General features: G+C 43.6%; 1 protein-coding gene across 1 annotated transcript in view; it reads right to left on the reverse strand.

Moving 5' to 3' along the window:
• LOC119963837 (nucleophosmin-like) overlaps positions 1 to 12157 on the reverse strand; it is a 109426-nt gene extending 97269 nt beyond the window's left edge. Inside the window, exons 1-2 of the mRNA XM_038793178.1 lie at positions 11950 to 12157; positions 5476 to 5569 (exon numbers count right to left, since the gene is read on the reverse strand). Of these exons, the coding sequence (XP_038649106.1) occupies positions 5476 to 5569; positions 11950 to 12015 (160 nt within the window). The 5' untranslated portion in view covers positions 12016 to 12157. The remainder of the gene's footprint in view (positions 1 to 5475; positions 5570 to 11949) is intronic.
• Between the last annotated feature and the right edge of the window lie 288 nt (positions 12158 to 12445).

Genomic DNA, 12445 nt, shown 5'->3' on the forward strand with positions numbered 1-12445 from the left:
AAGTGGGGACGTTCGCTAAGGATTGTGATGTTCAGCACCATTTACAAGACTCAGTCACTGATCCACTCCATGCACATATGCAGCAAGACCTGGACAACATTCAGGCTTGGGCTGATAAGTGGCAAGTAACATTTGCACCACATAGGTGCCAGGCAAAGACCATCTACAACAAAAGAATATCCAAACATCTTCCATTGACATTCAACGGCATTACCATTGCTGAATCCCCCACTATCAACACCCTGGGGGTCCCAATGACGAGAACTGAACTGGACCAGCCATATAATGACTGTGGCTTCAAGAATAGGTCAAAGGTTGGGAATTTTGCTGCGAGTAACTCACCTCCTGACTCCCCAGAGCCTGTCCACCATCTAGAAGGCACAAGTCAAGAGTATGATGGCATACTCTCCACTTGCCTGGGTGATTGCAACTCCAATAAAGCAACTCCAATAACACTCAAAAAGCTCCACATGATTCAGGACAAACCAGCCTACTTGATCGGCACCCCATTGTCAGGAAATTTATGCTAACGATTAGTATTAGTTCAGTTTAGTTCACACACAATCAAAGTACACCAACCCAATATGATTTTATGCTGAATTCCAGGACACAACTTCAGCACATGACTTGGCCTTAGCATCACACTAAAAATTGACAAGGGAAGAACAATATTTTGCCTTAAGGCGGTGATGCAAGACGTCAAGGTTGAAAAATTACTGGTACAGATTTATCCAACTCCCTTTCAATTAAGTAATCAGTTCTGTTTACTAAATTGAAAGTCCAATTGTGCAAAGAAAAAAAAACAGTATTATAACATTCAGCCTTGGATGTTGACCAACTTGCACATTACCAGCATTTTATTTTTGTTTTACAAGAAACTCGGCCAATAGTACCAAAACATCTGACACATGGGAACTCTCACAGGCAGCACAGAGGATAGCTACATTTCATCAATTGGCTTGCATCTGCAAGTACAGGACATGAAAAAACGGCATACTGATCCAGTTCATTAGCAAACAATAAAAGTGAAACACTGCAGATGCTGGAATCCATCTTAATAGTTCCCAGCCAGCCTATTTCAGAAATATGCATGCGTGGCTTACAGTGAAACACTGAAATGAAAGAACATGTTATTCGGTTCATAGAATTTACAGTGCAGGAGGCCGCCATTCGGCCCATCAAGTCTGCACCGGCTCTTGGAAAGAGCACCCTACCCAAGCCCACACCACCCTAGCCCCATAACCCAGTAACCCCACACAACCAACCCTAAGGGTAATTTTGGACACTAGGGGAAATTTAGCATGGCCAATCCACCTAACCTGGACACCTTTGGACTGTGGGAGGAAGCCGGACCACCCGGAGGAAACTCACGCACACATGGGGAGAACGAGCAGACTCCACACAGACAGTGACCCAGCCAGTAATCGAACCTGGGACCCTGGAGCTGTGAAGCAATTGTGCTAACCACTGTGCCACCGTGATGATTCAACAATTGGCTCCTTTTTTTAAAAAAAGAAAACCTCCCAAACCAATGGCCTCCACCATCTGTAGAACAAGCGAAGCAGCTGCATGTGAACAGCACCACACATTCAGATTTTGAAGTAACTCACCGCTCGTTCATCATCGCTGGATTAAAATCCTGGAACTCCCTCCCAAACAGCATCATTAGGAGCAACTTCACCACACAGACTGCAGTACGTAGAACGTAGAACATACAGCGCAGAAGGAGGCCATTCGACCCATCGAGTCTGCACTGACCCACATAAGCCCTCACTTCCACTCTATCCCCGTAACCCAATAACCCCTACGAACCTTTTTGGTCACTGAGGGCAATTTATCATGGCCAATTCGCCTAACCTGCACGTCTTTGGACTGTGGGAGGAAACCGGAGCATCCGGAGGAAACCCATGCAGACACGGGGAGAACGTGCAGACTCCGCAGTGTGACCCAGGGGGAATCAAACCTGGGACCTTGCCACTGTGAAGCCAGAGGGCTATCCACTTGTGCTACCCTGCTGCCCATAGTTGCAAGACTCTCCACTTTCTTAAGGTTAACCAAGATTGGTCTTAATGAAATGAAAAATGAAAATCACTTATTGTCACGAGTAGGCTTCAATGAAGTTACTGTGAAAAGCCCCTAGTCGCCACATTCCAGCGCCTGTTCGGGGAGGCTGGTACGGGAATTGAACCGTGCTGCTGGCCTGCCTTGGAGCGCTTTAAAAGCCAGCGATTTAGCCCAGTGAGCTAAACCAGCCCCTGATGGAGCCCAGATTATGAGAATATTAAAAAACCCACATCAACCACATTTCCCCCCCAATTAGAACTCTTCTAGAAATAGCTTGTAATTCTGAAAATATGAAACCGTTTGCATCACCTTCCCTCTACACTCTAGCCTTTGGATGACAGTGTTTCACCTGCTTACTCCCATGTTCCCTCATTTTGTTCAATGTTCAATGTTCCCACATTGGAATGTTTCACCATCGTGAGCAATTTTCTGGGATCAATGTGAGCAACTCACTTGTAAGTCATAAGCTTCTGCACAACGCACACACGCCGATCTTTGAGAATATCGCTCAAAACATGTATGATCTATTTTTGATCTATTCCAAGATCTGATCATGCGCCGTGAAGGCAAGATCAAACATCTCAAGTTGAAACGCAATATGTACTTGCAGTCCTGTAAAGACCTTTACATAACATTGTCCACCCTACCCATATTTCTGCATTATAAAAATACCATTACGCCTGGCATATTAGCTGCCTCTGCTACTTTGGCTCCGTTGGCAGCAATCACCTCTATATTATAGAGTGCATTCCTAAGGCCCATTAAAGGGTACCAAGTTAGGGTATTAAGAGTATTCTTGCAATCATGTGTATTTTTATCCAGCACCTTCAGTATAAAGCAACCCACAACACTTCATAGATCAGCAATCACATAACATTTGGCATTAGCGCTAGAGATAGGCAGCAGCACGGTGATGCAAGCAAGCATTATAATGATATTTATAAAGACATCATCTAATTGAGGAGCAGCTAACGCACACAGAAAAAATATATCCATGTAAGTATACCCATATAATCAAAAGATCAAGCAGCAATGTGCAAGACAGGAGGACTTGCCCATTATTCTTACAACAAACACCCAGAAATAAGACACCAAGTGAGATTTTAGTGCGCACATTCGGTTTGCCAAATTTCATTTACACAAGTGAAAATGCAGGTACTTCACAGAATGGCTCCATAGCTGGTGATTGATTCCCCCCTCCCCCCCCCAGAGAAAAGACGTCACCGCAAACAGTATCTTTACAGCTAACATTTTCCTTTTTTTTTTTAAATTTAGTTATTTAAAAAAAAATTTAAAGTACCCAATTCTTCTTCTCCCCCCCCCCCCCCCCCCCCCCCCCCAACTACAGGGCAATTTAGCGTGGCCAATTCACCTACCCTACACATCTTTGGGTTGTAGGGGTGAGACCCACGCAAACACAGGGAGAAAGTGCAAAGTCAACATGGACATTAACTGGAACCAGGATCGAACCCGGGTCCTTGGCGGCGTGAGGCAGCAGTGCTAACCACTGTGCCTCCATTTTTTTCCCCCCTATTAGGGAGCTCTCCTCCGGTCATCCAAAACTTCAAAAGCAAAAAAAAAGCATCGTTCCCCAGCTCGATAATTAAAAAATGTCTAACCAGCTCTTCCCCTTCAGACGGTCACTGCAATGCATTCTTAGGATGTTGGATTCTTCACATGCATAACCGCATAACTTCAGCACTCTTGTCCTACGCCAGTTCAAGTGAAAGGTAGGACCCGATTGTACAGCACCAAAACCCCCGATTTACCGAACACCTCAACCGGTTGCAGGAAATGCTGTTTTTATATCCACCAGGATGCAGTTTATGCGAATAACGCTGCCGTGTTCAAATGGTTTAAATAGACAGGAATGGATGTCATTTCAGTCAGTCTTTATATATATATATATATATATATAAAAAGCTGCTGCAAAAATTAATGTTATCCGCACAAACAAAATATTTATAGTTTGAATCAATTCAATGAAACCATTTCAATTAATGAAACCATCAGAATATTTAGTGCAATTATGTTTATTTACAAATATGGATGTATTTCAGTACTTCTGCTTCAAACTCAATGCACTCACTGAGTTGGTGTTCAATTGGTTCTTTTTATGCTCCTTGTAATAAAAAGTGGCATAGCAGAATACGGACATCCATTTCCAGAATGGCTGATATATCAGATTCTGGGGTACTGGTCTTTGTTCTGTTCGGTTTAACAGACACATGGCTTGGAGATGATACAAGAGTGGCTGAGTTGCTCCGAGGCTTTCTCTGCTGTTGTTTGAAGAACAACTACCTGAGAAAAACCTGAATGATAACCAAAACACAAAATCTATGCCCGTTATGGGCTCCAATGACAGTTCTGGAAGCAGAACAAGGTACTGCTAGGTAATCTGGTAATTCTTGCATTCGTCGGTGACCACCTCACTGTGCAGTGCAGTTTACCTATACTTCAGTGCAAAGTCCTTGGTTTTTTAAATCTTGAATCTAGATCCCACTGATGACTCAAAGTCCTTCTCCACTGTGCAAGTGTTCTTCAGATAGTAAAATATGCTGAACTAGATCAGCTTTCTCCATTGTGCATGGCACATCCTCATAACTTTAGGTGTTTATGTTGAAGTGGATCAGGCTAGCTCACGTTTCTCCAACAATGGTGCTAGGTATGGTGGACGCACTGGGGTCAACTGTTCCTCATGATGTGTTTGCATCACATCCAAGCCAATCTGTAGCCAGAAAATAAAAGTCCACAATTACACAATGAACTTGCATTACCAAGGCATTTGTTCCTTGATTAACATTCACACGGACCAAAAAATGCATAGGCTTCAGTTGTACATAGCTTTCAGAGACCATCATGAAGCGACATATGCAAATACTTAAACATGCACGCACACACTTACCAAGATTATTCCTGATACTATCAATATCTGAGGCAACATTTCCCTCCAGGGTCTCAGTTGTATGAGGTTTTCCTTGTACACAGAGCTCTTGAGGTGAAAGGTCCTGGTCCTCCAGCGTCTCTTCGAGCCTGGAGGTCGAACGACAAGACTTTCATCCTAAATCAATCTGTGCTGGAATCATAAGCACGTTCCAGGGGTAATAGGTTAACTGCTAACGCACTGTTTAAGTGAAAATTTTCCACCATTTCATCAAGCCATTGAAACGGCATTCAAGATGCTCAGCATAGACAATAAATTAAGCATTTTATTTTATTCACCTCACACCTTTTAGAAGGGCTTAGTCCAAACAAAGATTCAATATATAACAGACATGCAAGTTTCAAGAAATGCTCAGCACATTCAGCATATATTGTGCAGAGGTAAAGCTCAATGTAAGATTAGTAAAAATTGTTTAATCTTATAAAAGTTTACGATAGTTTTGTAAGATGTGCATTGTGGAAACTCACCAACAATGTGCTCTCCACTGATGTAGATAGGACCAGAACCAGTCTTCAAACGTAAACAGACCGGGGGAGACACCTCAAATCCTCCCAGAACCGTCTGTAACATAAAAGATTGACCGGATGTTCCTTTATCCAATGTACCATCATTACACGCCAATGACACGACAGGTTAAATTCACACTGATGCCTCGAATATTTTAATATATTATTTCATGGGACGTGGGCATCGCATTTATTGCCCATCGCCAATGGTTCCTGGGGAGGGTGGGGGGGTGTCAAGAGTCAACCAACATTTCTCTGGATCTGGAGTCTCATGTAGGTCAGACAAGCTAAGGATGGCAGATTTCCTTCCCTAATAGACATCAGGCAACCAGGTGGGTTTTTACAACAATGGTTTCATGGTCATTAATCCAGATTTTTATTAATTCAAATTTCACCATCTGCAATGGCGAGATTTGGACCTGGGTCCTCAGATCATTACTCCGGAAAATGAAATGAAATGAAAATCACTTATTGTCACGAGTAGGCTTCAATGAAGTTACTGTGAAAAGCCCCTAGTCGCCACATTCCGGCGCCTGTCCGGGGAGGCTGGTACTCTGGGCGTTTGGATTGCCAGTAGTGACAACACTACTACGTCACTGCCTCCCCATGATCATATCAAGAACAATTAGGAAAGTGCATGCTTTCATAACATGTATTCAAGTATTTATTTAATTTTAAAAAAAATTTAGAGTACCCAATTAATTTTTTTCCTAATTAAGGGGGAATTTAGCATGGCCAATTCACCTACCCTGCACAGCTTTGGGTTGTGGGGTGAACGCAGACACTGGGTAAATTTGCAAACTCCACACAGACAGTTACCCAGAGCCAGGATCAAACCTGGTACCTTGGTGCTATGAGGCAGCAGTGCTAACCACTGCACCACCGTGCTGCCCCTACATTTATTCAAGTATTGAATCATATTGCTCCTCACCTTTTTTTTGACTTTTCCAATTAAGATGCAATTTAGTGTGGGCAAGTCTGCACATCTTTAGGTTGTGGTGGTGAGACTCATGCAGATAAGGGGAGAATGTGCAAACTCCATATGGACATATCGCTCCCAAGTTAATATGAGGTTCATGATCACAAATAGACAATTTTCTCTGTGTGCTTCAAAACTGGAGTTTCGCAAATTTGATCCATGGTTTGTGTCAAGTTAACTGATCTCAACTATAGCAATATTCAAAGCGACACAATTAGCCTGTGCACCGAGGTGGTGGGGAGAAATTCAGAGTTGTCATATGCACAGTGTTACACAGGATATGCAGCACAGAATCAGGCCATTGGGACAACCAGTCCATTTATGCTGCCCTCAAGCCGCCTCCCATCTCTCCTCCATTAAATCCATCATAACACTCTATTCCCTTCTCCCTTATATACTTATCTAGTTTCCCCTTAAATGCATCTATATTATTCATTTCAACCACTTCTTGCTGTAGCTTGCTCTGCATTCTCATCACTCTTTAGGTAATGTTTCTTCTGAATTTCCAATGGGATTTCTTGGTGACTACCTAATATGGATGGCCTCAATTTATCCTCCGCATGAGGGAAAATACTCTCCCCATATCCACTCAATCAAAACCTCCCATAATTGTATTAGGTCATCCTTTTCCCAAAAGCGAAGGGACTCTTGGCGTTACAGATATGCATACCCATACATTTCTGGTAGCATTATTGTAAATCTTCTCTGCACCCTCAATATCTCTTTTTATAATTTGGCAACCAGAATTATGCACAGTACCAAGTGTGGAATAACCAAGATTTGATATAGGTTTCGCATAATCTGCCTATTTTACAATTCTAATCCGCTAGACCTAAAGCTTAGTATTCACTTTGCTTTTTTAAAGGCCTTGCTTACCTGTGATGCAACTTTTAGTGACTGATGTATTTGTGCTCCAAGATCCCTTTGTTCCTCGACTCTACCTAGACGTGCACCTTTCAAATAAGTAGTCACCTCCCTACTCTTCCTACTAAAATCTATATATCATATTTATGCCCCATACACCACACACAACACTTCTTCCACCTACCACACACTGGGGTTGCACCAAGTGTGATGCCTTAAAATGTGGTCTCAGCAGAGAAATGTGTTTGGGAAGCACCGCTTTATACTCAAGCTGCTTTGTCTTTATTCCAGTTGAGCAATCCATTCTATCACTTGTCCTCTGGCTCCACATTCTCCGACCTTATTCAGTACAGATTTACGGGAAACCTTATTAACCTTCTGAAATTCAGGTAAATCACATCAATCACCGTCTACTCAGTCTACACCTGTTTGGCAGTTTAAAGTGGTGGCCTCAAGGACAATTAGAGATGGACAATAAAAATGCTGGCTTTGCCAGCATGTCCCCACAAAATAATGTTAAAAATTCAATGAGCTTGATTAATCAAGATTTTCTCTTTTGAAACCCATGACTGCGAAATGGCCCCCTAATCGAAAGTGCACGTGTACGAGGATTGAAGGCCAGAATTAGGTTCCTATGAGATGCTTCTCCTTCTGGCTGCTTGGCTAACACCAGTCACCATCTACACATCATATTAAGATTTACTCTAATACAGGATGGGGTGTAGAAAAATGGTGAAATTTGTCCTGTTGTGGAAAGCCTTGTCCCGAAAGGGGCAAAGAACAAAAATGAGGATTATTTCTTCACCTTGTGTACTAAACAGAAGTTTGAGGACAGTGAGAAATCGAAGGAAAAAGGTAAAATGGGCTCGAGTCTATAATTTTGGAACTAGATCCACTGGAAATTAGCTTTTCTGCGCAATTCTGCTCAGGCTATTATGGCATATTGGGTAAAAACAAAGAGGAAAACCTAGTCAAATGTAATTGGCCAGGGTGTGCTTCATGTGGAACCCATCATCTCGTATAGGTTGCTTAATTGCCTTCAGTAGGAATTTTGTCGCTTTTTCCACCCCCAAATTGCCTCTAGGTTCTCTACTTATATTTTGGGGGGAGGGGTTGCCGTAGTGGTATTGTCACTGGACTAGTAATCCTGAGACACAGGATAACGGTCTGGGAATCCAGGTTCGAATCTCACCACAGCAGGTGGCAAAATTTAAACTCAAAATATCTGGAATTAAAAGTCTAATGATGATCGTGAAACCATTGTCATTGTCGTAAAAACCCATCTGCTTCACTAACGTCCTTTGGGGAAGGAAATCAGTCATCCTTACCAGGTCTGGCCTATATGTGGCTCAAGACCCACAGCAATGTGGTTGACTCTTAAATGCCCTCTGAAACGGCCTAGCAAGCCACTCAGTTGGATTCAACGGTTACAAAAACAAAAAAGAAATGAAATCGGATGGACCACCTGGCATTGAACCAGGCACTGGAAGTGTCAACAGCAGACCCAGCCCTGTTGACCCTGCAACGTTCTCCTTACTAACATCTGGGGGCGTGTGACAATAAGATAGATTATTATTGTAACATTGACTCTGGACCCCATCAAGTCTCATGGCTTCAGGTTAAACATGGGCAAGGAAACCTCCTACTGATTACCACATATCAGCCACCATCAGCTGATGAATCAGTACTTCTCCATGTTGAACACCACTTGGAGGAAGCACTGAGGGTGGCAAGAGCGTAGAATATGCTCTGGGCGGGGGACTTCAATGTACATCACCAAGAGTGGCCGGGTCCTAAAGGACATAGCTGCGAGACTGGCATGCAGCAGGTGGTGTGGGAACCAAGAGGAAAAAATATACTTGACATCATTCTCACCAATCTGCCTGCTGCAGGTATCTGTCCATGACAGTATCAGTAGAAGTGACCACCGCACAGTCGTTGTGGAGACAAAGTCCCATCTTCACATTGAGGACACCCTCCATCGTGATATGAGGAACAACCACCGCACTAAATGGGATAGACTTCGAACAGATTTGGCAACTCAAGACTGGCCATCCATTTGGCACTGCGGGCCATCTTCAGCAGCATGGTATTCAACCATAATCTACAGCCTCATGACCCGTAACTCATGGCCCGAAGCTCAAAACCATCCAGTACTAAGTTAGCTGCTTGATTGACACACTATCCACTACCATTCAATTCCTCCACCACCACGTGGCAGCAGTGTGTACTCCATAAATAATACACAACAACTCATCACGCCTCCTTCACCAGCTTAGATTCGATCCATTGGTTGTGGGATTGCTTAGTTCCATCTATTGTGCTGTCCTGCTTCTCTGCGCCGTTTGACACACAAGTAGTTCTGTGTTGCAGCTTGCTGCTCCTGGTATGCCCTCTTGCACTCTTTATTGACCAGGGCTGATCCCCTGCTTGATGGTCTTGGTAGTGTGGGGTATGCCGGACCAGGGGTTAGTTTGCGGCTGAATACAATTCTGCTGCTGTTGATTGCCAGTTGCCTCATAGGTGCCCAGTTCTTGAGTTGTCTACTCTGTCAAAAATCTATTCTCCATGGTTTTAGTTTTCCATGGAAAGTATCCTCAATGTGAAGACAGTATCCTCAATGTGAAGACAGTATCCTCAATGTGAAGACAGTATCCTCAATGTGAAGACAGTATCCTCAATGTGAAGACAGTATCCTCAATGTGAAGACAGTATCATCAATGTGAAGACAGTATCCTCAATGTGAAGACAGTATCCTCAATGTGAAGACAGTATCCTCAATGTGAAGACAGTATCCTCAATGTGAAGACAGTATCCTCAATGTGAAGACAGTATCCTCAATGTGAAGACAGTATCCTCAATGTGAAGACAGTATCCTCAATGTGAAGACAGTATCCTCAATGTGAAGACAGTATCCTCAATGTGAAGACAGTATCCTCAATGTGAAGACAGTATCCTCAATGTGAAGACAGTATCCTCAATGTGAAGACAGTATCCTCAATGTGAAGACAGTATCCTCAATGTGAAGACAGTATCCTCAATGTGAAGACAGTATCCTCAATGTGAAGACAGTATCCTCAATGTGAAGACAGTATCCTCAATGTGAAGACAGTATCCTCAATGTGAAGACAGTATCCTCAATGTGAAGACAGTATCCTCAATGTGAAGACAGTATCCTCAATGTGAAGACAGTATCCTCAATGTGAAGACAGTATCCTCAATGTGAAGACAGTATCCTCAATGTGAAGACAGTATCCTCAATGTGAAGACAGGACTTTGGCTCCAAAGGACCCTGTGGTCCTGTGCTGTCATGTACAGATGCATCTGCGACAGATAGATTGGTGAGGGTGAGGGTCAAGAATGTGTTTCCCTCTTGTCGGTTCTCCTCTAGGGCTAGCAGCTAGGGCTCAGCCAGCTTGGTCAGTAGTTGCTCTATCATTCAAGTCCCTCAACCAGAGGACATTGTGCTCTTTTCACCGTCGGCACTTCTTCCAAGTGGTGTTCAACACAGAGGAAAACTGATTCATCGGAAGAGACGGGGTGTGGAATGGGAGGTGGCAATCAGGAGCAGGTTTCCTTTCCCACATTTGACCTGATGCCATGAGACATAGGTCAAATGTCAATAATCCCCAGGGGAACTCCCTCTCAACTATACACCACTGTGCCCCCAGCCCTGTTGGGTCTGTTGCCAGAGATGATTGGACTTTGTCTAAAAGGTGCAATTCCACGAGTATGACAATGACAGACTGTTGCTAGATGAGTCTGTCGGACAGCTTTCAAATTTTGGCACAAGATCCCAGCAGTTAATAACAAACTCTTACAGAGTGGCTTGCAAGGCCATCTCGGAATCAACCACATTGCTGTGGGTAGAGTCACATGCAGATTAGACCAGAGGACAGCAGATTTTGCTCACACTGGTGAACCAAGTGGGCTTTTACAATGGTTTCATGGTCACGATTACTGAGGCTTGCTTTTAATTGCAGGTTTTTCAAATTTGAATTCCACCAGCTGCCGTGGTGGGATTTAAACATGTGCCCCCATGCATCAACTGGAGCTTCTGGATAGGTAGTCCACTTTCTCCCCCCCCCCCCCCCCCACAACAATGCAGTACTCACTACACAATGCACTAAATTGTCAGTCTATATTGCGACTCACGCAGAGTTTGAATACATGTCGATTTGGTCCAGAGGCAAAGGTGCTACAACCGAGTCAGGGGCTGTTTAGCACAGGGCTAAATCGCTGGCTTTGAAAGCAAACCAAGGCAAGCCAGCAGCACAGTTCGATTCCCGTAACAGCCTCCCTGAACAGGCGCCGGAATGTGGCGACTAGGGGCTTTTCACAGTAACTTCAGGGAAGCCTACTCGTGACAGTAAGCGATTATCATTTCATTTCAAGCGAACAAAATACTTTAATTACATTAGGTTCCTGAGGAGACACATTTAATTGTTGATGCGCTCCGTTTTATACTGTTGAACGAATAGCACAGGACATACAAACTTCCCTTCTCCACAAATCTGTTTTCCTTGCAATGCCTATCTACTAACCCCATTTGCATTCAACGCAAGTGCATGCACACATATTAAGGCACTTACTGTAGTTAGAATGGATGGTTTCAGAGATGTCAAAGGCACCTTGATCATTTTCCCATTCGGGTTCATAGCCTCCAGCTCAATGACGTGCAACTCATCCTTTGTTTCAGGACCCACACATACCTGCCACCAAAAAAGAACAGAGGTGATACTGACTTTTCATTGAAAAATAATACAAAGATATTTCAAGAGGTCTACAGGCTAATTTCTTCCAACTTTACCGTTGGAGACAAAAAACAGAAAATATTCTCCAGGCGCAAGATCAAAACAGACAGATCTCCAGTAGATTTTCCAGAGGCTGGATTTTCCAAGCTTGCTGTACAAGACACCATCTGGTGGTATTTTCTAGTCATGACATTAGTAAATAAAAGTCAACCCCGCCAACCCTATTCAGGCAGATGGGGCTGTTGTGCACGAAGCGGATTCTCGAGTCAGAATCAATAAACCGAAGTGACATATGCCCTGGCTGCAGTCCTCCTTCTTGGGCAGTCCCTGAGGG

Source organism: Scyliorhinus canicula, chromosome 3 (genome assembly GCF_902713615.1).
Source record: "Scyliorhinus canicula chromosome 3, sScyCan1.1, whole genome shotgun sequence".
Classification (NCBI taxonomy): Eukaryota; Metazoa; Chordata; class Chondrichthyes; order Carcharhiniformes; family Scyliorhinidae; genus Scyliorhinus; species Scyliorhinus canicula.